Source organism: Sorex araneus, chromosome 3, assembly GCF_027595985.1.
Source record: "Sorex araneus isolate mSorAra2 chromosome 3, mSorAra2.pri, whole genome shotgun sequence".
NCBI lineage: Eukaryota > Metazoa > Chordata > Mammalia > Eulipotyphla > Soricidae > Sorex > Sorex araneus.
In genome coordinates, this window is record NC_073304.1 from 149,406,502 (window position 1) to 149,432,584 (window position 26,083).

At 41.4% G+C, this 26,083-nt stretch overlaps 1 protein-coding gene across 1 annotated transcript; it reads right to left on the bottom strand.

Annotated features, from left to right (window-relative positions):
- Positions 1–25,222, bottom strand: SEC22B (SEC22 homolog B, vesicle trafficking protein). The gene is made up of 5 exons (XM_055132446.1): positions 25,018–25,222; positions 19,172–19,281; positions 15,733–15,893; positions 14,188–14,334; positions 1–3,224 (listed from the first exon to the last, which is right to left on the bottom strand). The coding sequence occupies exons 1-5, from the start codon at positions 25,090–25,092 to the stop codon at positions 3,070–3,072; spliced, it is 648 nt and encodes a 215-aa protein (XP_054988421.1). The 5' UTR covers positions 25,093–25,222; the 3' UTR covers positions 1–3,069.
- Positions 25,223–26,083: the final 861 nt, after the last annotated feature.

The window sequence follows — 26,083 nt, forward strand, 5'->3', positions numbered from 1 at the left end:
TCTGGTACCAGGGATAACTTCTTTTATTGTTTATCTCAATCACTTCCCAGCCCCTCCCTCCTGGCCCTTGTGATGAGCGGGGCCACACAGCCGCCTCACTGTGGTGCTCGCTGGTGGCCTCACACCAGGTCACAGTGCTCGAAGAAGGCTGAAGTCCCTTAGCAGTGTAGCACAGTGTTGCCTACACATGTGCTCTCCTGAGGTGACTCTCATTGTGGTCTTCCCACATGTTGATTGTAGCGCTTGCCGGAGGTCACTGTAGTGGTCACACATGTGCTCACCCAAGCTTGCACCAACTGGCCCTATTACTCACATCTCCTTTTAGTTAGTGCCTACGGCAGGGGGGGGGTCACACCCCTTTGTTGTCGTGCTCACACACAAAGAATCACTTGTATCACTGAGAATCACAGACCACAGTTACTCAGTTCTAACAGCAGTGCCACCAGGATTATTTTCAGTGCATGTGGAGGCATCAGGGTCTGAACTTGTGACTTTATGCTTGCAAGGCAGGTCTAAACCAGCAAGCTTTTCCTCCAGGTCCTGATCATTCTTGTCTTGAAAACCATGTTTCCTACATCTCATTCTAACTTGAACAGCTCCTTAGACTCATGTCCTTAGTTCCACGCTTTGTCCTCTACAATCTTCAGTGAAGTCAAAGCAATCATCTGAGACTATATATCTGATGGCATCTTCTGCCACAGACATCAGTGTGGAAAACCCCTTATTCTAGCAGGTAGTCCCCCTTAGAATAGTCTACTTTGTCCTTAGGTCTGGGTTGTGCCGAACCAAACTAATTAAAACCCTCCAAATGTGCTTCCCTCTTTGCATGCACATTCTGTCTAGAATACCCTTTCTTCTCTTAGCGCTCTTCCCAAGGAAATTAGGTGTCCATTCTTCATGTGCCCCCCAGTAACCCTCTGATAGTTATCATGTTCTATTTTGGAAATCTCTCATGAGAGGAACCAGATCTGCCTTCTACCTCAATAAAGAACAGAAGTGGGAGCCATATTCTGAGTCTTGTTCTATCTTTTTTACCATGACCTTAAAGTCGTTCTTTATGCCTCATCCCCCATGCTTGTTTTTCAGTTAAGCCGCTGAGTTAAGCCTAGAAAGGCTGTATGTTCAGGAATTAACTAGGTATCAGAACATCACACTGAAGGGGAACATCCTAGAAGTATTTTTCTCATTGTTGAACATCTGGCTGCAGCACGCAACTCTAAACAAGAGCCGTACTCTCCGCCCCTGACATGAACTGAATGCTGCAATACGTGGGCACTCAGCCTTTCAAAGGCTTTAGTCAACTTCATTACTTAGGAAAACGCCTTATAGGATCTTGATTATTACCTATCTTTAAAAAGTAACTTTAGAGGCCAGAGCAATACTACAGCAGGTGGGGCATTTACCTCACCCGCTGCTGACCAGAGCTGGATCCCAGCATACCAACTGGTTCCCCAAGCCACCCTCCCCCGCTCCACCCCCCCAACTCTCCCCAGGAGTAATTCCTGAAAGTAGAATCAGTGGCCCAAAGAACAAATAGTAACTTTTGCATTTCAAGTGCAAAACTCCAATTGGCAGATCCATCCAAAATGGAAAGAAAAAGCTTTAAATTCTAGTTATGTGAATTATTGAGAATAAAATAAGCATTTCTCCTTGCTCTGTTAATAAGGAACCCTGATTTCTCCACCCCAAACCCCAATCAGGAATCTTAAATGATCCCTCAGAGTTATAAAACAGTTGACTGGTTAAAGTTTTCATCAAAGACTCAAGTGAGAGGTTGGCTCATTGTCCTATACTACTTAAAGAACCTGTCTGCAGTCTGTACAGGTGCTACAGATTATAATTTAGGCCCTTCTGACAACAAAAGGCCTGTTCTCCCCTTTAAAAAAATTCTACCTCAAAAAGTAAAAGGAAATGCCCATCATCCCTGAGCAAAGAAGGGGAAAAAAATCATAGGAACTTTTGCTAATAGAAGCTACTGTATATGAGTTATCTACCTCTAGAATATTTTTACAGAATGTATGTAAACTGAAGTAAATTATGAGCTGCTCTCAGAGGCCTTCCTGGATAAATGCATGTTGCAGTCTAAGTAGCTACTTTGCAAAAAATGTTTATACACTAAAACATCTTTCATCTTGAAATTTGATAATAATCCTACAAAGAGGCTTATGAGATATAAAACTACTGCAAAAGGAGGGATTTTTTTTTTAAATGTTACTAAATTGTTAGCAGGAGAAAAGAGAATGGACAAAGAGAATGGACAAGACAGAACTGTCACTATGAGCTGGGTTTTTTCTTATTCATTCAGGTGCTTCTGGGACTCTGTTCGCTATATTCATTCATATTTATAATCCAAGTGTTTTAAGAATAACTCAGACTAATTTAAATCTTTAAGGGAGTAAATGACAGGAAACATTTCAGTTTCTTAATCAAAGAGTGCTATAATTTCAAGGCATCTTAATATAATCCACTTAACCCTAAAGCAATTGTGCAATAAGCAAAATCTTAAAAAACGAAAAACAGTGAAGGAGAACTTTTTACAGGGGCCAACAGACAAGACCATTGTAGCACAGTGATTAACCTTCACACACTGGAGTCTTCTTAAAAGGGCCATCAACCTCTCAGATTACTGAAATCATGTTGCTAACAAAAGGAATGTTGATTAAAGAGTCTGAAACCTTTCCTTCTCCACAGAAATCTCTGACTGTTGCTAGCACAGATAATTTAAGACAAATCTCACTGATGGCTCCATCAGAGAGTAAGGATACCCCAACCGGTGTAAAATGTAAAAACTGGGAGGGAAAAAAAACAAAATGGAAACAATCTACTGTTCCCTAGTATATATGGCTTAGCACCCAGAGAAAGCCTCTGCCCCCAAAAGAAACTTTCTACACAGGGTTAAGCTTTGTCAAATGAGGTGTAGCTTTCATTTTCAGGACATCTTTTCCTGGAAGGTCTCTAGAGGCAGAAGTTCCACTTGGATTCTAATACACATCTCTGTGAGCTCAGCTTCCTGAAAACATCCACCCGCCGGACTCTAGGTTCTCCCTTGCCAGTGACTGACTCACTACTTCACAGCCACCAGAATCGCACATACACTATTAGCATGATGAAAAATACAGCTACTGCTGCAAGTTTGGCGTAAGTGGAACGCATGTTCAAGTACTTCGCATCCTGGCGGTATTTCTTGGACAGACTAGACAAATTGTTAGCCTTCGAATCCAATGCTGTCAAAGAGGAAAACAAGGAAAACATTAATTAGTCCCTGGAAGCACTTTACTAAATGTATTAAGACAGAAAAATAACCAAAAAGGGTGACACTAAACCAAATAACCATAAAGCTTTAATAATTTCTACTTTAAGGGTAAATTTACAACATCAGGATTCTGAAGCACTGTAAAAACCAGAATGCACTTAAAAATTATTAGACCAGGTTATCTTCAAATTCAGGAGGCTGTACCATGACATGGTTAGAAGTGCACATTCTGGTTTTAAACTCTGGTTCCAATTTCAGCTGTACTAGCCTTCTGACACTGGTAAACTTACTTAGGCTCTTGGGGAACCGGTTTCTTAATCAATAACATGGGGATAATAACATTAAAACTCTATCATAGGATTACAGATATGTGAAAACGCCTGTCAAGTGAGGACAATATTTATATATGGTAAACACTTAATAGGGAATAGCTGACATCATTCATCTTCAAAATTAAACTACACTATGGTCAAAATGATAATTTATGGTCAAAATCACATTCTCTTATTTTTTTTGGTGGCTATATGGTCCTTTGTCACCTTCTTCCTTTATTTTGCAAACTCATATGAAAACCTTGATACACATTCCTAATTTTTTTTTTATGATTTATGGGATTTTAATTTTTTTTTAATTTTTATTTTTAATTAGTGAATCTCCGTGAGGGTACAGTTAGATTTATACATATTTGTGCTCATGTTTCCCCCATACAAAGTTCGAGAACCCATCCCTTCACCAGTGCCCATTCTCCACCACCAGTAAACCCAGCGTCCCTCCCACCCTCACCAGTCCCGTCTCCCTCCACCCCAAACTGCCACTATGGCAGGGTATTCCCTTTCGTTCTCTCTCTCTGATTAGGTGTTGCGGTTTGCAATAAAGGTGTTGAGTGGCCACTGTGTTCAGTCTCTAGTCTACATTCGGCACGCGTTCCCCCCCCCCCCCGCATGACATCCAACCACATTTTACTTGGTGTTCCCTTCTCTGAGTTGTCCAGAATGAGAGACCAGCCTCCAAGCCATGAAGTCAACCTCCTAGTACTTATTTCTACTATTCTTGGGTGTTAGACTCCTAGTCTATTATTCTATATTCCACAGATAAGTGCAATCTTTCTATGTCTGTCTCTCTCTTTCTGACTCATTTCACTTAGCATGATACTTTCCATGCTGATCCACTTATATGCAAACTTCATGACCTCATTTTTTCTAACAGCTGCATAGTATTCCATTGTATAGATGTACCAAAGTTTCTTCAACCAGTCATCTGTTCTAGGGCACTCGGGTTTTTTCCAGATTCTGGCTATTGTAAACAGTGCTGCGATGAACATACATGTGCAGATGCCATTTCGATTATACTTTTTTGCCTCTCTGGGATATATTCCCAGCAGTGGTATTGCTGGGTCAAATGGGAGCTCAACCTCTAGTTTTTTGAGAATCGTCCATATTGTTTTCCAAAAGGGCTGAACTAGTCGGCATTCCCACCAGCAGTGTAGAAGGGTCCCTTTCTCCCCATATCCTCTCCAACAGTGGTTGCTTTTGTTCTTTTGGATGTGTGCTAGTCTCTGTGGTGTGAGGTGGTATCTCATGGTTGTTTTGATCTGCATCTCTCTGATGATTAGTGATACAGAGCAATTTTTCATGTGCCTTTTGGCCATTCATATCTCTTCCTTGGAAAAGTTTCTGTTCATTTCTTCACCCCATTTTTTGATGGGGTTGGATGCTTTCTTCTTGTAGAGTTCAACCAGTGCTTTATATACCATTGATATCAACCCCTTATCTGATGGGTATTGTGTAAATATCCTTTCCCATTCTGTAGATAGTCTTTGTATTTTGGTCACTGTATCTTTTGCGGTGCAGAAGCTTTTTAGTTTAATGTAGTCCCATTTGTTGATTTGTTTCTACTAGATTGCTTAGTTCCGTGTCATCTTTGAAGATACCTTTATGTTCAATATCGTGGAGGGTTTTGCCGACCTTGTCTTCAATGTACCTTATGGTTTGTGGTCTGATGTTGAGGTCTTTAATCCATTTTGATCTGACTTTTGTGCATGGTGTCAGGTCGAGGTCTAAGCCCATTCTTTTACACGTGGTTGTCCAGTTGTGCCAGCACCATTTGTTAAAGAGGCTTTCCTTGATCCACTTCACATCTCTTGCTCCCTTATCAAAGATTAGATGATCATACACTTGAGGTTCTGTGTAGGGATATTCCACCCTGTTCCATTGGTCTTCAGCTCTGCCTTTATTCCAGTACCATGCTGTTTTAATTGTTACCGCTTTGTAGTAGAGTTTAAGGTTGGGGAGGGTGACGCCTCCCATCATTTTTTTCCCAAAAATTGTTTTAGCTATCCGTGGGCGTTTATTGTTCCATATAAACTTCACGACTGCTTGATCCGTTTCTTTGAAGAATGCCATGGGTATCCTTATAGGGATCGTGTTAAACCTGTATAATGCTTTGGGGAGTATTATTGCCATTTTGACAATGTTTATTCTCCCTATCCATGAGCAGGGGATATGTTTCCATTTCCTCATGTCCTCTTTTATTTCATGGAGTAGCGTTTTATAGTTTTCTTTGTAGAGGTCCTTTACTTCTTTACTTAAGCTGATTCCAAGGTATTTGATTTTCTGGGGTATGATTGTGAACGGGATTGCTTTTCTCATGTCCCTTTCCTCTGTCTCATTGTTTGCATATAGGAAGGCCATGGATTTTTGGGTATTGATTTTGTAGCCTGCGACTTTACTGTACAGGTCAATTGTTTCTAAGAGTTTCTTACTAGAGCTTTTAGGCTTCTCTAGGTATAGTATCATATCGTCTGCGAATAGTGAGAGCTTGATTTCTTCCTTTCCGATCTGAATCCCCTTAATATCTTTTTCTTGCCTAATGGCTATTGCTAATACTTCCAGTACTATATTAAAGAGAAGTGGTGAGAGTGGTCATCCTTGTCTTGTCCCCAATCTTAAAGACCCTTAGTTTTTCTCCAATGATGATAATGCTTGCCATAGGTTTGTGGTAGATGGCTTTGACTATCTTGAGAAAAGTTCTTCCAAAACCCATTTTGGTGAGAGTTTTTATCATGAATGGGTGTTGGATCTTGTCAAATGCTTTCTCTGCATCTATTGATATGATCATATGGTTTTTATCTTTACTTTTGTTGATATGATGGATTATGTTGATTTCCGAATGTTAAACCATCCTTGCATCCCCGGGATGAATCCCACTTGGTCATGGTGTATGATCTTTTTGATGAGTTGTTGGATTCTATTTGCTAGTATTTTGTTGAGGATCTTCGCATCAGTGTTCATCAGGGATACTGGTCTATAGTTTTCTTTGTTAGTGGGGTCTTTGTTTGCTTTTGGTATTAGGGAGATATGTGCCTCGTAGAAACTGTTCGGAAGGGTTCCTGTCTTTTCAATTTCTTGGAAAAGCTTGAAGAAAACTGGCAACAAGTCTTCTTTAAATGTTTGGAAGAATTCGCCAGTGAATCCGTCTGAACCTGGGCTTTTGTTTTTGGGGAGATTTTTCATTACGGCTTCGATTTCCTTGATATTTATGGGCCTATTCAGGTATTTCAAGTCTTCTTGATTCAGTCTTGGGAGATTGTAGGAGTCAAGGAATTTGTCCATTTCTTTTAGGTTCTCTTGTTTCGTGGCATACAGACTTTCAAAGTAGTCTCTGATGATCCTTTGAATCTCCTTAGTTTCTGTTGTGATGTCCCCCTTTTCATTTCTGATTCAGTTTATTAGGGTTTTCTCTCTTTCTTTCTTTGTGAGTCTTGCTAGCGGTTTATCAATCTTATTTATTTTCTCGAAGAACCAGCTCTTTGTTTCATTGATCTTTCGGATTGTTTTTCAGATTTCCATATCGTTAATTTCTGCTCTAAGTTTTATTATTTCTTTCCTTCAATCTGGTTTGGGTTCCTTTTGCTGATCCTCTTCTAAGATCTTGGGCTGCGAAGTCAAGCTATTTATATAGGCCCTTTCTTCCTTTCTGAGGAAGGCTTGCAGAGCTATAAATTTTCCCCTTAACACAGCTTTAGCTGCGTCCCATAGGTTCTGGTAGCTGTGTCTTCATTCTCATTTGTTTCGAGGCATCTCTTGATTTCTTCCTTAATTTCCTTCGTGACCCACTCATTGTTCAATAGTGAGTTGTTTAACTTCCAAGTGTTTGATTTGGTTCTCCGCATCTGTGCGTGATTAACTTCCATCTTCAGTGCATCATGGTCTGAAAAGATAGTTGATACAATTTCTATCTTCCCGATTCTATTAAGGTATAATTTGTGGCCCAGAACGTGGTCTATTTTGGAAAACGTTCCGTGTGCACTGGAAAAGAATGTGTATTCTTTCTTTATGGGGTGTATAGCCCTGTATAGGTCTATTAGCCCTGTCTCCTCCATTTCTTCCTTCAGAACCATCGTTTCCTTGCTGAGTGTTGTTCTTGTTGATCTATCCAGAGGTAATAAGGCAGTGTTGAAGTCTCCAACTACTATCGTGGTGCTAGTTATGTCCTCCTTAAATTCTGTTAGAAGTTCTTTTAAGTATTTAGCTGGTTGTTCATTAGGTGCGTATACGTTTAAGAGTGTGATTTCTTCCTGTTGTACATATCCCTTGATGAATAGAAAATGACCTTCGCTGTCCCTTCTGATCTTTATCAGCCTGAAATCTATGCTATCGGATACTAGTACGGCCACCCCCCCTTTTTTTTTTTTTTTGAGGGAGCTGTTTGCTTGCAGGATTGTTTTCCATCCTTTGATTTTGAGTCTGTGTTTGTTCTGAGTATTCAGATGTGTTTCTTGTAGGCAGCAGAAAGTTGGGTTTAGTTTCCGAATCCATTTTGCCACTCTGTGCCTCTTGATTGGCGCATTTAGGCCGTTAACATTAAGAGAAATTATTATCATGGGATTTTGTGTCATTTTTCTGTAGGGTTTGTTGTTCTTGTCTTATAATAGCCCTTTGAGTCCTTCTTTTAAATTTGGTCTTGAGTCTATGAAGTTCCTAAGCTGTTGCTTGTCCGTGAAATAGTATATGGTTCCTTCAAGTTTAACTGAGAGTTTAGCCGGGTAGAGTATTCTTGGTGAGGCATTCATTTCATTAAGTTTTTTCACTATATCCCACCATTGTCTTCGGGCTTGGAAGGTTTCTTCTGATAGGTCTGCTGTGAATCTAAGGGGTGCTCCTTTGTATATGATCTCCTTCTTTGATCTTGCTGCTTGCAGTATTGTGTCTCTATCCATGGCATCCATCATTCCGACTATGATATGCCTTGGGGATTTTCTATTTGGGTCCCTTTTAGCTGGCAGCCTTCGGACACCTTGGATCTGGATGTCCGCATTCTCTAGCTCTGGGAATTTTTTAGCAATGATGTCTTTAATTGTGTTTTTTTCATTGGGATTGGTTCAGTGTGGTTCTGGCACTCCCATGATTCTTATGTTGTTTCTCCTAAGGTCATTCCCTAGGACTCTAATTTGCTCCAGAGCCATTTTGAGGTCTTTTGCCATTATTTGTTGTTTCCTATATGCTTTGTGCAGCTCATCTTCAAGCTCACTGATTCTGTCTTCGGCTGTAGTCATTCTACTATTGAGAGCTCCTACCGCTTTTTTTATTTCATCTACTGATTCTTTTAGTTGTGACTTCTGTTCATAGCTTTGAAATTTCTGCTCTCATTTCTTCCTGGATTATCTTGGTGGAGCGTTCCAATGCTGCATCCGTATCCTCCCTTAATTTATTGGAAGTTCGTTCCATAGTTGCTTTGAGTTCGTGAACCATCCTCACAATTTCCTCTCTGAATTCTTTATCTGAGAGGAGGTTGTATTTCTGGGAAGTCGCTTTCTGAGGTTAGTGAGATATTTTCTTGGATCTCTCCTGGTGGTGGGGATTTTCGCTGTTTCTTCATGTTGTTATGGGCTTTACTATCCGGTGCTCTCCTTAGCATGGGAGGGGCCTCAACTGAAGATGTGGGGCTATGCTCTTTTTACAAAGGACTTTTATGTGCAACTTGATGTGTCCTCTGACAGTTTTTGTGAAATTAGGATAGGCTAGGTTACTTGACTATTAACATATAGTGACTAAGATGACCAGGGAATTCTTCAGAGGAGTGGGTTCTATCAATTGTGGCCAAAACACAATGCACGGAATGGTAAAAAACAACTGCGGCGGCGTAAGCGGCCTGTGCTCCGGAAAGAGGCCACGCCCCCTAAGGTGAGGCCACGTCCCTAACCAGCATAGTGGGGAGTGGTCAGGAAGCGATGGTGGCCGAAAGATGCCAGGCGTGGGTGGGGGTGTCAGGGCGAGCCCCAAACCGCGGCAGGCAGGGGGCGACATTCTCTTACATTTTGAAAATGGTAGCATATTAAAATTCAGGTTCTGAAAATTCAAGGGATCAGACACAGGTTTTGGGGTTTTATTGGGGGGAGGGTCACACCTATGGTGCTCATAGTTGACTCCTGGCTCTGTGCTCAAGGATCATTCCTGGAGTTCTGGGGATCAAGACCAGATCAGCTTGTACAAGTCTCCCCACTGTACTATCTCTCTGGTCTTAAATACTGAGTCCTCTGGGCCTAATGGGTCACATGCAGTGATGCTCAGTTCTTACTCCGAGCCTGCACTGAGTTGTATCTCATGAATGCTACCAAATTTCTAGGACTCCCCTCATAGCAAAGGTCATTTTGAAGGTAAAATTATCAACACTGACACTGAAAAGTTAAATTGTACATCTCCTAGAAAGCTTTTTTCCCCTACAATGGGATTTTTAAGTAATGCTGTAAATTAATTTCTTTATAATTAAATGAACACTTAAAGAGAAACAGACACAAACTAGATTAGACTAAAATATAGGGTATATTTTAAAAAATAAACAAAACTCTAAGGTTGATATAAATAAATTCTAATCAAACTTCTCATTGCTTTAAATATCTGAAAAACCTGGGGCTGGAGCAACAGCACCGGGCAGGGCGTTTGCCTTGCACACAGCCAACCTGGGTTTGATTCCCAGCATAGCATATGGTCCCCCAAGCACTGCCAGGAGTAATTCCTGAGATGCAGAGCCATAGGTAACCCCTGAGCATCGCTGGGTGTGACCCAAAAAGCAAAAAATAAATAAATAAATAAATATTTGAAAAAACATTTTGCAATTTAAATTTATCCTTCCTTGGAAAATGCTTTTGGAATAACTGAAATTGCTTAACAAAGACTGGTTTTGATTGAGAAATGTGGCATTACTTAATAACAGGCAAGTTGGTCTCTCCAAAACTAACAACTTTTCCTGAAGGAAAAATAAAAAAACAGCAAAACCTAGTTGTTTTGCTGAGATTTGTTGCTCTTTCCATTGTGCTTTTTTGCTCAGTTCAGACACATGTTCTCTTCTTAAAACACCACTCCTTTGGGGCTGGAGAGTTTGTACAACATTAAGGGCACTTGCCTTGCGATGGCTGACTCGGGTTCCATCCCCAGCACCCCATATGGTACCCAAACCCCACCGGGAGTGGTCCCAGAATGCAAAGTCAAAAGAAAGCCCTGAGCACTGCAAGGATGCCCCTCCCCCAAAACAAACAAACAAACAAACAAATAAATTGCCATTCCTCTGTGATGTATCTAAATTCAAGAACTCTTTTCCTGGTCATTTCACATTCCTCTACTTCTGTGTTTTTATAGCTGACTATCTATCTATCTGCCTATTTAAAACTGCCAGACAGAGAAGGTGAACAAGAACCCTGGAGATGAAGGAATATTATGCACTAGCAGTGTGACTTTTATTGTTATTATTTTTTGCTTCTTGAGTCACACCTGGCGATGCACAGAGGTTACTCCTGGCTCATGCACTCAGGAATTACTCCTGGCGGTGCTCGGGGGACTGTATGGAATGCTGGGAATCGAACCTGGGTCAGCCTTGTGCAAGGCAAATGCCCTGCCAGCTGTGCTATCGCTCTAGCTCTGCAGTGTGACTTCTAAAAGACTTCTAAAGCAAGCCACTTAACTTTTCCATGTCTCTGCCTCTTTATCTGTAAAACAGGTTTGATAGCGCCCATTTTACATGAAACTAATATAAGAATAAAAAGTGACATTATCTAAATGCCCTTTAGCATACTACTTGGCACACAGGAAGTAATTAATAGGCGTTCCCTTACATGATTACATATTAGTTATTATGCAATGTTTCCTATGTTCTCAATCAGATGAAATTACTTACGGACAGAAATGTAATTCTTTTATAATGGCATAACAGATTTGTATGAGCATTCGAAGAGACTTTCACATGTTTTATAAACTCAAAAGTGCATGAATTTTTGAGCTTCCATTTGACCCAGCAATACCACTCCTGGGAATATATCCAGGAGAGGCAAAAAGGTATAGTAGAGATGACATCTGCATTTCTATGTTCATTGCTGCACTGTTTACAACAGCCACAATGTGGAAAAAACCAGAGTGCCCAAAAACAGATGACTGGCTAAAGAAACTCTGGTATATCTACACAATGGAATACTATGTAGCTGTCAGGAAACATGAAGTTATGAAATTTGCATATAAGTGGATCAACATGGAAAGTATGCTGAGTGAAATGAGTCAGAAAGAAAGAGACAGACATAGAAAGACTGCACTCATATGTGGAATATAAAGTAGCTGAGAGGTACAAGCTTACAATATTGCAATTTCTGGCAGATATTTCTCTGGACTTAGTTACTAAAATACTAAAATACAGAAATCCAAACCCGTGCGGCTGTTAGTGCGTCCTCTCGACCTCCTATCTCTTCATTCTCAGCAATGGAAAACAAATTACCAAATGCTTTCTTTTCAGCAGATCGACTTTAGGGGGGAGAAACTCCAAATCAGTAATAGTGAGTTTTTTGTTGAAATATTGAATGTAATCAAAGTAAAGTGAAATTTACCAGTTACACATGCAGGGTGGGGGGCTGGGGAAGTGGGGGCAAGGGGGAAGTATACTGTGATTCTTGGTGGTGGAATATGTGCACTGGTGAAGGGATGGCTGTTTGAGCATTGCATAACTGAGACTTAAACCTGAAAGCTTTGTAACTTTCCACATGGTGATTCAATAAAAGAATAAATTTAAAAAAATCTTTAAAAAAATGCCCAAGGATCAAATGGTCAGACTAAAGGCACTATCCATTGTATCCTATCCTGTGTTGATTAAAAGTTGGCCCCACTGAAAAAATAACAACAACAACAACAACAAAAAAGTACATGAATTTAGAATTTAAAAAAAAATTGTATGTTTTATCTCAGTAGAAAAACAGGACATGGATGTTGGGAAATGTGAATGTACAGTAGTGAAGGGACGGGTGCTGGAACACTGTATGATTAAAGCCTAATCATGAACAACTTTGTAACTGTGCATCTCTCAGTGAATAAAATACTAAAGAGAACCAAAAAAAGAAAAATAGGGGCTGGAGTGATAGCATAGCGGGTAGGGCTATGCACGTTTGCCTTGCACATGGCCGACCCAGATTTGATTCCCAGCATCCCATATGGTCCCCCAAGAACCGCCGGGAGTAATTTCTGAGTGCATGAGCCAGGAATAACCCCTGTGCATTGCCAGGTGTGACCCAAAAAGAAAAAAAAAATGATACAAATTTATACAGATTCATTCACCCACATTTGATTTTGAAAGAGTGCTGACTACTAGTAATATAAAGATTATAACTGCAATTCATAGTAAGAATCAGTTCATTAATAAAATAAGGATTATTACTTTGAAAGAAGTATATGAAACATATGAAACACTTATACTACCACTTATACACGTATGTAAGTGTATATAAGAATTATAAGAGTATGTGGCCTTTAAAGAGTATGTGTCCACACTAACACTTAAAATACTAGGTAACTGTATAAAGTATAAGATAAGTATATACACACACCCCCTGTTATGTGCTAAAATACATGAAATAGCTGACTCCATTAAGCGTATATGGGACAGGGGCTGGAGAGCTAGCACAGGGGGTAGGGCGTTTGCCTTGCATGCGGCCGACCCGGGTTCAAATTCCAGCATCCCATATGGTCCCCTGAGCATGGCCAGGGGTAATTCCTGAGTGCAGAGCCAGGAGTAACCCCTCTACATCGCCAGGTGTGACCCAAAAAGCAAAAAAAAAAAAAAAGAGTATATGGGACAAAAGAGATTAAGGTGACAGGAACTGTGAGGACGAAGGCAAGCGCCCTCAAGAGGCAATTCTTATCGAGATATTAAAGAAGAGGTGCAAGATGGTAAGAAAGATGACCTAGCTGAGGGTATTTGAGAACTAGGGAGAAGTGAAAGATATTCGCACTGCCCTCATCTTCTGTAACAGAGAACACAATGCCTTGCACATCATAAAAATTCAGCCAAAATGATTCAATAAGGGATCGAAGAGTTAGTATAGCTCTTGCCTCACACACAGCTGAACCAGACAGATCCAATCCCTGGCAACCTGTATGGTTCCCAGATCCCATTAGGAGTAATTCCTAAAGATTCAATAAAATATAAGTTGATACCAAACTGTATCTTCTCTTGCAGTCACAGATTTTAAGTATTCCAGGAGAGAATGCCTTGATAATGCTTTATAACATTTGCTAAAGTCAATTATCTTGTAGTGGCTCCAAATGAAAGAACTCTTTGGCAATTTTTTCCCTCATTCTTTTTATATCTCTTAATGAGAATATTTACTAAATTCTGTAAATATTTCAGAAACAGAGATGCTTCTATCACAGATGAGAGCTTTACAATGTTCCTACTCCAAAGAAATGAATCATGCTAAGGCTCCTAAATACCAACAGGTGTGGTCCCCATAATAGCAAAATCAAAGGAGCCCCCCGCCCACCCTGGGAGCTTAGTACTGTGAAACATTTTTAAAGAAGGAATTGCTAACAGTGCTGGATAGACCACGGTGACAGAAACAATCTCCCCAGGTAAGCGAGTCATCCTGTGCCACTAGCTCCCAAGATGCCTACTGTGCTTAGTACCTGAGAGTGCTTCTCCCCGCTGCAACACTTCCTCAATGTTGGCCACCATGATCCTCTGAACATCTTGTAATTCAGTGTTGATAGAGCCTAGATTTCTTCGAGCACGACTATCAATGTAGAGCTTCTTGGTTTTCTGAATGTAGGTATCTAAAATTAAAAAGTGACTATGAACATTTTTTTATCCATCTGTTTCTTTTAATAAAGAAGACAACTCAGGGGCTGGAGCGATATCACAGCGGGTACAGCGTTTGCTTTGCATGTGGCCGACCCGGGTTCAAATCCCAGCATCCCATATGGTCCCCCTGAGCACTGCCAGTAGTAATTCCTGAGTGAAGAGCCAGGAGTAACCCCTGTGCATCGCTGGGTGTGACCCAAAAAGGAAAAAAAAAAAAAGAAGAAGACAACTCAGTAAGCTAGGAGTTTAGTCCTGTATCTACAACTGTCCATGGTTACTTAAACTTTAGTACCAAATATCTGAACTTTGATTTCCTTTGTGAATTTCAACATACTAGATGACCGCTAGAAATCTAAATGACCACACAAGAAAAAAAGAAATGCCTGCAGCATCAACTTGAATTAGAAGTATCTGCTATCAGGGCCAGAGCGATGGGTAGGGTGTTTGCCTTGCATGTGGCTGACCGGGTTCAATCCCTAGCATCTCACATGGCCACCTAAGCACCGCTAGGATTAATTCCTGAGTGCAGAGCTAGGAGTAAGCCCAAGCATTGCTGGGTGTGACCCAAAAAGAAAAAAAGTACCTGCTATCAAGATCCTGAGAGAGGGGTTGCGGGGAGGGCTCAAAAAGGTCTGAAACACATGCCTTGCACACAGGAGTTCCAATTTGATCCTCAGCACTGCATGGTACCCTGAACGCTGCTGGTAGTGGCCCTGAAGCACCAAGCTCATGAGCACTGTCAGATGTGGCTTCCAAACCAAAATTGAACAAAAACCCCAAAGTGGTATAGTCTGACTACATCTGTGTTTTACTTCCTCTATTTACCATATGTAGGACATACTTCACCAAGTTTGACCTGTGTTGAGTCTTTCTAAGATTTCAGTACAAACAGATGTCTACCATGCTAACTACTTCCACTAGAGTAAATATTTCCCCTAAAATGATACCATTAGTCTAGTACATTTACAGAAATTATAGTTTTAATAAGTAAAACACCATTCTTTCAGAATTCCATCTACTGACTGCCTTAAAAATTAGATTGACAGTGAGAATCACTGTGTGTGTGTGAACACAAGTGTATGTGTTATGAAAGAACTAGGCTGTGATATGCCAATTAAATAGCCCTTAAAGCACAGATCTTGTCACAACCTAGTGAAGAATCAAACCACGTAACATGGGGAAAGAACAAAAGATCAAAAGATCAGAAAAAATTACGAGATAAAAGCCTCGTTCTTTCAAAAGGACAGAAAGTACAGAAAAAGCAAGAAACCAAAACTTTAGTAAACAAATGTGCCTAAGATATTATCAGTGTAACAAACAACTTCCGCATATTGATGGCTCTATCAGACAGGTGAGGCGCCCTGTCTTACCAAACTCGATGAAGGAATACGGTCTGGAGACAGTGGGCACCTTCTTCCCGTGCTGCTCGTCGAACTCTGAGTGCAGATCTTCTAGGTAGGCGAAAGCCAGCTTTTTCGGGAAGGCAGCTTCACACAAAACCAAGTAACACACCCCCTGCTCAATAATGTAGCTGGAGACACAGAAGGGGAAAAAAAAAGGTTGTTTACAGAGTAACAATACCTCCAAAGTTGAAGTTTTGGCTTCTTAGCACCATATTTTAGCCTAACTGTATTAAGGCTAGCTATATGAGAGTCAATTTCAAAACACTTCTCTGTGGAATCAGAAGGTAGACATTTTCCTATTATAAAAGTATAGTCCAAAAGGAGTACTTTAAACGCCTTATTAAAATTGTTTGTTATATAATTCTTCAACTAAAATATTTAAATACCTAAAATTTTTATTAAAAATTCAGAATGACAACTATTTATCCTTTGATTATATACAATAAACTAGACTACAAACATTTTAACTCCTAAGCACTAGAGTACAGCGTATAAGGCACTGCAGATTGCGAAGCTGGGTTCCATCTCCAGCACCTCATGTGGGCCGTAAGCATCACCAGGAATGAATTCTGAATTCCAGGAGCATGCCAGGAGTCATAATGATGTGACCCCCAAAGCAAAAACAGACATTTCTCAAATACTGAACTCTTCCAACACTTTTCCCCCCTCTCCTTGTAAGGGAGAAGTTTGGGCCACACTGATGGTACTCAGGGATTATTCCTGGCTCTGTGCTTAAAGGTGACCTCTGGAGGTGCTGAGGGACCATACGTGGTACCAGGCATTTGAACTAGACACAGCAGGATGCAAAGCAAACACCTTAACCCCTGTAACTAGCTTCCAAGTGTCACAATTCCCTACAACCAACTTTAAAAACCAGTGGAAGTAGATTTGTTGTAGATGCTTAAAAGTTAGAAATTAATGTCACAATCTGTATTGGGTACAGAGAATAAAGACTTCGGAAATAATATTCTTCCATAATCTCCAGAGTACAAGGTACTCGTCCATCAGTACCTAGGATTACATAGCCTCAGGTAGTTTAGGTTTATTGGGTTATTCCCGTTACAGTGCTCCCATTCCTTTGTTTAGTTGTAGCTTCTTTCTTAGTGTTCTGTTGACTTGTAAATATTGTTTTTCTCTTCTCCTTGAGTCCTCTGCATAGTTTATTCAGAGCCATGTCCTTTTTGTATGGACACAGGAAGACTTAGCAAATGCTATGCTTTTGTAACCTGGAAGTCATTTGACTCTACATGATATTTTCCTCCTAGGCATCTGTTCTCTGGACCTAAGCCTCAGCTGCCCTTACTTCCTAACACCCCCAAAAGCAGGGTCCCGACGAGGGACAAGACGGACCCAGGGCAAGTGGTGAGTTGTGTGCTACCCTGGCATCGAGATGGGCCTGGCCAAAGTGCCTAATGCTTAACTATAAGTTAAGAGCTTGATTATGGACAAATGTTGTCATGATCCAAACAGTGATGACTAGATTTGGACACTGCTAGGGTGAGGAATAATTAATCTGGCCTGAGTGCTGTAGTCTGAGTCTGTGGCAAGATGTTGCCAGGAGAGCTGCCTTGCAAGCCTCAATGTATCTCTTGCTATGTCCATACAAAAATAACTAGTATTAAGATGTTAATAAGTGTCTGGACTAAGGAAAGAAAAAAAAATCCTTAAGAGTCAGGAAGGGCTTTCTTATGTTGATTTTGCTACCTGGCTGGGTGTAGCCTAGAGGGCAAGGTGGCAGAGAGTAGGGGGAGACTAGAGAAGCTAGAGAGGCTGGAGTTGATCCAGAGAGAGGACGGAGCTGGGAGTGCGGGAGATGAGAAAGATGGAAGATTGAATAAATGGTAACTAATCAGCAACCAGCTTGGTCCTCATTCTTCCTTCGCCTGTCCTTGGCCAACGGCTGTCCCGATCCAGCCCATACACAGCGGTTCCAGAGCACCAAACTCGGGCGGTGAGACACAGCCGCCCCGAGAGCCCGTGAGTGTACGTGCCCCTCGGCGAGCCTTAGTTTTTTACAAGTGGGAACCTATTTAATAACAGAATTGACTCCTTTTGTAAGAATAAGCTCCTTAACACTCATCAAGGAGCTATATGATGCCTAAGATATTCTTGAGGCAGTTAAGCTCCTCAGTGGTCTTCAAACATCATTTTAGTTACAGTATTCTATATTTCAGCAAAAGATACTCAGAAGAGCAATAAACAGAGCAAACATAATCAAGTTACTTTGCTTAAGTCAGAGCTTAAAGGCCCAAAGCACTAGACATACCGGTATCTCTATTCTTTTTTACATAGCCCCTAGGTATCTAAGGACTCCACAGAGCATTATTTTTGGGGGAGAGAGTTTGTTTTGTTTGGGGGGTACACCTGGTGACGCTCAGAGGCTATTCCTGGCTCTGTGCTCAGGACTGAGCCCTGGTGATGCTCAGGAACAATTACATAGTGTCAGAGGATTAAACCAGGCTTGGCCACATTACAAGGTAAGGGCCTCAACCCCCATGCTATCTCAAGGCCTCATTTCAAGTCAATTAAACGGGAGCAGGAAGGGGGAGGAGAAAGGAGAAGAAAGGAGAGAAGGGGGAAAGACAGGGGGAGGGAGAGGGCAGTGGAGAGAGGGAGGCAGAGGAAATGAGGGAATGGAGAAAGAGGGAGAAAAGGTTCCTACTATGTCATTAGAATATTAGTAACTAAGTTCCTAAAATACCAAGGACTAGTTAGCTAATCCCTTTACATGTTCCTCTGAGCATCATGTCCTCCTTGCTTTTTAAACTCTTTCCTCACTTTCAAATATGACATGTTAGACATTCGATAACAATCATTTCCAGATAATTTATAAGCCTTTTGATCTCACTTAGCTCTATGCATTGTCTATAACCATTAACTGCGGTGTCATTAAATTGTCTTTCATAGTTCCTTATTTCCTAAGTACTTAACAGTTCTATTATTTCTGGGCACAATACTGATAAAGATAAATTTTCTTATAATCCTCAGAAAAATGAGAAAATCACTTATTTTCCCTAATTGATATAGAATACTGAAGACCAGTGAACATTTATGGTAATTGCTTATGTTAATTATTAGTAAATGTTAGCTATACATATCTGGCTCTAAGAGGCTTCTAAAGCAAAACACTGTCTCTTATTGCATGATGAGAACAGCATTCACTACATAAATTACTCACTAAAGCACTCACTAGTTAAATTATTGTGTACAAGTTGAAAAAAAGAAACCAAGATTTCAGTTTAGACCCAAGGAAATTGTTTTCATGAAGAGATAGTATTTTAAAAAGTATCCCTACCTAAAAAAGAAATGGTTATTCTTATTAAGTGCTGCTTAGCATGGCTGTATTTCATAATTAAATGATTGCAAAGAAACTATTTCATAATTAAATTATTGCAAACATACTCACTGAAAAGTCATGGCACCAGCTTCCAAGGTACATCTATTAGGGGACTGCTCGTTTAACTTTCGAAAGAGTTGCTTAGCCTGACTCTGGTATTGTTGAAGGTCCCGGCCAGACTGCAAAAAGATAACTTCATTTAAGAATTTTCCACCAAAAAAAGTTGTTTAACTAGTGAAAAATGTCATATAGTATGAGGAGGTCACTGTGTCAAAGGTCCAACATGCAATCTGGGGTTTTGTTATTTGATTGCTTGTAGGGGGCCACATGGCACCATGAGTCCAACCCAGGGTCCGAGACATTCAAGGCAGGTGCTCGACTACTTGAGCAACACTGATCCTTAATTCTGAGCTCTTTCTACTGTGAGGTCAGTGCCTTTCTCCTGTGCTTTTTCACTTGCAGTTAACATCACAGAGTTTTACAGAAGTGCTATACTCAGGATAATTCTGAAAACAAAATACTGATCAGAGATTTATACTGACATTCCTAGAAAAACCTTCCAAAAATATTACAGTGAAGAGCATTTAACCAAAAGTAAATGTGTTTAGTTTTGACCAAAAATTATTCTAATTACCATAACTACAGATAAAAGTGAACAAGAATAAAGACAAAAATTGGAAAGTTAAATATCCTCTGTTGAAAGATCTGTTTCCTGAGTTTGGAGAGCAAATGTTGGAGAGCAAGGAATATACACATCTAAAAATAAAAGTAACATTCAAATAGAATACAGGCAGTATTTTCCTTATTTCTTAATTACATAATATTTAAAAAATTATTTTTATTAAGGCACCATCCAGATTTAGAGTTGTTTATAGAACTTAAGGCATACAGTACTCCAACACATCCCAGCAGGAGTGTCAATTTCTCCCCACCCACATACCCAGTTTTTCCTCCTATACACCAAATTGTCTCTTTAACAGGTACACTTTTTTTCCTTTTTGGGTCACACACAGCAATGCTCAGGGGTTACTACTGGCTCTGCACTCAGGAATTACTCCTGGCGGTGCTCAGGGGATCATATGGGATGCTGGGGATTGAACTCAGGTCGGCTGAGCACTGCTAGGAATGGCCCAAAAAAGATTCTTCAAAAATACCCAGCATGCCATATGGTCCCTCGAGCACCACCAGGAGTAATTCCTGAGTGCAAAGCCAGGAGCAACCCCTGCGCATCGCCGGGTGTAATCAAAAAAAGCAATAAACAAATAGATGCTTCAAAAATAGATTAATAAAGTGTTCCTATCTGATTTGTCAGTAGACTATTCGAAACATTTTACAAAACTTACATAATCTTTACAACTAACACCAAGAGGGCATTATTATATCCATTTCTGGTAAAAAAATAGATATTTTTTCAAAGATGTTATGTAAATAACCAACAGGTACATACAGATGCTCAAAATCACTATCACCAGGGAAATGCAGATTAAATGATATATTTTTAATCACATCTGTTAGAATGAAAATTATCAAAAAGATAATAAATAACAGATGTTAGTAAAGAGAAAAAGGAAAGTTGTGCAAGTCTCTTGGGATATAAATTAGTACAATTACAATGCTATGCAGTATGAAGGCACCTCAAAATTTAAAATACAATTACTATAAGCTCTAGGGATTCTAGGTTTGGGTATTTATCTAAAGATATTGAAAACATGAACTTGAAAAGTTATATGTACCTGCCATGTTTACCGCAATATACGGAAAATACCAATGGAAAACGATCAGATAAAGAAAATGTAGTACACATATACAAAAGAATATTATTCAATCATAAGGAAGGAAAAAATTCCATTTGCCAACATGAGTATCAAATAGGAAAAGACAAATACTAATGATCTCACATGTGCAACCTAAAAACAAATTTTTAAAATGTAGCTACTGATGCAGCATCTGGACCAGTGGATGCCAGACTCAAAGGGCCAGCAGACAAAATCTGTAAATAGGTAAAGGTGGTTTATAATGAATCTTACAGTCATAAAATGAATAAATCAAGGGGCGGTAATATATAGCACTGTAATTGTCACTAGTAACTATACTGTATATATGAAAGATGCTAAAATATAGTAAATCTTAAATGTAATCCTAAGGAAAAAAACTTAACTGTGTAGTGATGTTACTGTGATCACTTCATAATACACACAGGTACATGAAATCCTTCTGTTATATGCCTAAAACGAATGCTTTATCAATTATTTCAAAAAAGTTCTAAAATAAAAAAAATTATGCCCATTCTATATTTGAGAAGTTCAACTTTAGTTGAAGTTATTCTGAAATCCCTGTTCCATTCCTACTATAAAAATTGCTTAGTGACAGTGGACCCAGCTTCTAAGTGAAGTCTTAGTATTTTAATATTAAATCTAATAGGAAGTACTTGAAGAATCGAGTGACAACAATCACCTAGATCTTGCAAAAGACCAACAGTCAGCCAATATACTGAAAAAAGCTGGATTAGAGGCCTAATTCTGTTTCAACCTCATCCAGCTTATGTAAAGATATCTATTAGTAGTCTAATAATGAAGTGGATGTCTGGACAAATTCTGAAACTAAGCTGGGGACATCCAACAGCACATTCAGGATTTAGTATAAATAAAGGCTAGTGATTTGTTACATAACCACAGTACCTTTTATTGCCATTACCTAGGCCTACTGAATGGCTAGTTGTATCAAGTGCTATCTTTGTTTCTACAAGAATGTTTAGCTAAGCGCTTATCATTTTTAAATTCCTGCTGAACTCAGCTGGCCAAAGACCAATGCCAGAGAGAACCATTTTCCTCTAAAAGCAAATTACAATAAAGTAATTTAATCAACCCCTGACGGAGGGGGTTCGGCAGGTCAGCAGCACGGCACACTGCTTTCTTGGGGCTCGATCCCTGAGGTCTCACTATTGGTTAGATTCAATACCAGCTTCAAACCCAAGAGTTGGGACGAAAGGAAAGAACACAATTTTTTAGAGCTAGAAAAGTGCATGAAAAACTTGTAAAAACATATGAAAAGGATAAACGCAACATTAAGGAAAAAAAAGAAAAGTTCATCTTTTCACTCTATTCTATTTCATTTGAATAGCTTCATCTCTAGCAGTAAGACAGCATGAACAGGGAGTAGCACTTACATCTACCTAAAGGGTGATATTTATTATCAGTGTAAATAATTGAAAATATATTAATTGGTCTGGTCCATTAGGGTACTCAATTATAAAACAAATGGAGATATTCCTATCTTTGTTTGTCTTGGGTTGGCTTTGTTTTTTTGATGGGGGCGGGAAGACACACACACACTCAATGGTGCTCAGGGGTAGCTCCTAGCTCTGCAATAAGAAATTACTCCTGGTAGCATTCAAGGGACCATATGGGGTGCCAGGGATTGAACCCAGGTCAGCTGCATGTAAGGTGAACACCATTCTACCCTCTGTACTACCACTCGGGCCTAATCATATCTTAAGAAATTATTTCTGAACTAAGAGGAAGATATACTGTTCAAGTTTTCTAACAACATGGTCAAGTATAAGTGATTAGGAACTATAGCTACAGTCAGGATCACTGAGAAAACCACTGGGATGAACCGGGATCAGCTGCATGCAAGGCAATCACCTCACCCACCAAACTGTCCCTCCAGTCCCAAACCCATGATTTTTAAACTAGGGTGGTTCAATACCTGGCGCTGCGCATCCACCCCAGCTCCCACCCTGGATATGTGGCAATGTCTGGAAATAGTTTTTGGTTGTCACAACTGGTGGGAGCAAAAGGAAGTGCTGACATCTGAAGCGTCAGGGACAGAGACGCTACTAGACATCCTTCAATGTTCAGGACAGTGTCTTAAAACAAAGAATTATCATTCAAAATGTCAATGGAGCTGAAGAAACTCTGAAAAAAAATAGTTATAGTGCTTATTAATGTGTGACTTTATGCAAGTGACTTATCCTTGCTGAGACTCATAAACGGGGATAACCTAACATGGCTAGTGTCCAGACTGAATATAGAATATACTTAATAGGCTTAGCACAGTGTGACATGCAGTCAGCATTCCAACAATCTTCTGTATTCTCTCCTAGTCGTCTACACCCAGGATATATGTTTCTGGCACATATTAAGTTTAGGAAAGGTTTTGTGACCCAAAATTCTTAAAGAAATCACTATGGAATTACAACCATATGTATTGGGTTTGGGGCCACACCCAGCTGCATGCAGGGATCTCGCCTATGGAACTTGGAGGACGAAATAGGATGCTAGGGACCAAACCCAGGATGGCTACATGCAAGGCAAGTATCCTACCAGCTACCCTAATTGCTCCAACTCCACCAAAAATTATTTTTGTGTGAAAGTTCTTTTTTGTCAAACAAATTAACTTACCTTGGTAAAGCTATAGCTAGTTTGGAATTAAGTTAAGAAATACAAAGTAACAGAATGAAGCATCAAGGCAGAGAGGAGGAGTCTGCTAAAATGAAGGAGACTTTCAAATCCACTTTGTGTTCTCTGCCCGAGTTGGAAATCAGAGTTATGGTGGGCAACTGGCTAGGTTTTCCCGTCTTGGGAAAACACACATTCTCTAGGTAAGTTTTCCCAGGCCCGTTCTGTGTAAATAAACGGGGCGATAGTGATAGCTTGATGATTTTAATTCAGAGATCCATTTGATTGGATTTTCTGATTAAATAGACAAATTTTAACTATGTGATATTATGCATAATAATATATCAAACCCCATATTGGGTTCTTTTTAATGGAGGGCTTATTGCATGATTAGAAAATGAAAAATGCAGTTTTTCAGGATTCATTTACTGTAAATTGAAAAAAAAAAAAAAAAAAAACGGGGCGATTCCACCGTGGCCCTGCGTTCACTTCAGGACCCTTCCTTCTCCAGAGTGGCCCTATAGAGTTCCTCACAAGTTAGAAAAGATCATTTCGCAACCGAATATTAACGACAGGCTACGTTTCTCAGAAGTTCTATGTAGGCACAGATTTTTATTTTGTAAAATAAAAAAACAATGTTCAGTTCACATGACTTGCAACTTCGTAATCTACGTCATCATGGTCCTAAAAGTGAATGAAAAATCATCTCCCAGATCAAGCCCGCTCGGTGTCTCTGGCGGGAGGAAGCACGACACCCAGGACCCACCGGACCCCGCACGCTGCCCCTGGGGACGCAGTCTCGGAGTCCGCCGCCCCCCACAGCCAGCCCACCCCGGCCCTCGGCCAGCCGCGGCGCAGGCTTCCGCGCCCCGGGAACCGTGTCCCCCAGGGCCTGGCGTCGCGCTACCCAGAGCCACTCTGTGTCCCCCCGACTCGGCTGTACAGAGCCCAGGGAAAGGGTGCAGGTATCCCCCCGAGCTCGTCTTAAAGAGCTGACTGTCCCCCTCTAAGCTACTTACACTTAGAAGAAAGCGACACAAAACGGCCACTTTTCAGAAATTGTCCCTCCTTGCTCCTGACACTGCCAGGCGGCCGCTCCCGGCGGGCTCCCGAAGCAGCGGTGCATCGGGGCTCGGGGTGCCCAGGGCCTGCCTGAGGTCAGCGGAGCCCAGCACGGCGCTGACAACGCGGAATCGCGACATCTCAGGTCGCTGCAGGAAAAGGACGGGTCAGAGAGCCTCTCTCCGCCGGGCACCACCAGAGGGGGTCGGCACAGCGCGGCGGCGGGGCTCGACAGCGCTGCGGGGCCGCGCCCCCCCCGGCCCTCTCGGCGGGGCCGGCGGGGCCGGCGGGCGGCGGCGCTGCTGGACGGAACCGCCCGGCTCTCGGCCTCCGAACCGACCCGCTCGCCGGTCGCCAGGCCAACCACCTCCTGCGCGGCCGGGAGCGGGCAGCGGCCCCGGTGCCCGGCGGCCCCGATGACCGACGCGAGCCGGGGGCAGGTCGCAGGCTCACCTGCTCGTCCTCCTGCATGGACGCGGCGAGCGGGAGCCCGTCCGCCACGCGGGCGATCATCGTGAGCAACACCATCTCCTCGGCTCCCCGCGGCCCCCGCGGCGTCGGCTGCGCGTCCTCGCCGCGACAACAGTTACGCAGCCGCCTCGGCTCCCGACCAGCCGCCGGCGTCTCCGCTTCCCGCTGAGGTGGCCGGAAACGGCCCGGGGCGCTCACTTCCGGCCCCGCCGCCAGCGTCCGGCCGGGCGCGCGACCATCGCAGCAGCGTTCCGGGCCCGTCTGGTCGCCTTCCGCCTTCCGCCGCCCCAAGCCCCACCCACTTCTCCTGGACCTGAAATTTAAAATCACCCCCTGCGGGCCTGGCAACAGCTGATACAGAATTTTCTAGGCCCGATACTTAAAGTGTGGGGAAAAGGTCGGGAAAAGGGGTGCGGTTTATGGGTGAAGGGTATATGGAAAAATTTGAAAGTCAGGATGTAGAGCTTCACATTTAATTTGCCTACCTATATGTAATGTTTTCTATGTGTATTTCTGGGCAGAGATTCATGTGTTTTTCTTGCTTTTATGCACTGGATTCCCACATTCTTGAACAGCTTTTAGTAATAATAATACTAATAAATAATAGTAATAGCAATAATGATGATGATGATGTTGGTGTGAATAAAAGTCCAAGCACAGGACCTCAAAAATCAGGCAAGTCAGTTAGCTTCCAGATGTTGAGATCTTTGCTGTTATAATTCTAATATACTTAATTCTAATAGCAAGGCATTCTTATAATTCTAATTATAAGAGTTAGATTGACAATGGGCTGGAGCAATAGCACAGCAGTAGGGCATTTGCCTTTCATGCAGCCAACCCGTGTTCGATTCCTCCGCCCCTCTAGGAGAGCTTGGCAAGCTTCGAAGAGTATTGCGCCCATATGGCAGAGCCTAGCAAGCTACCCGTGGCGTATCAGATATGCCACAAGCAGTAACAATAAGACTCACAATGGAGATGTTACTGGTGCCAGATCGAACAAATTGATGAGCAATTTGATGACAGTGACAGATTTATAATTCTAATTATA

Bases quoted from the DNA above. Each gene is read 5' to 3' on its own strand.
- SEC22B (XM_055132446.1), bottom strand. From the start codon at position 25,092: ATGGTGTTGCTCACGATGATCGCCCGCGTGGCGGACGGGCTCCCGCTC. The intron at 19,282-25,017 runs GTGAGCCTGCGA...ATCTTTTTGCAG, and splicing joins CCATGCAGGAGGACGAGCAG to TCTGGCCGGGACCTTCAACA. The intron at 14,335-15,732 runs GTAAGACAGGGC...TTTTAATTTTAG, and splicing joins GTATTCCTTCATCGAGTTTG to ATACCTACATTCAGAAAACC.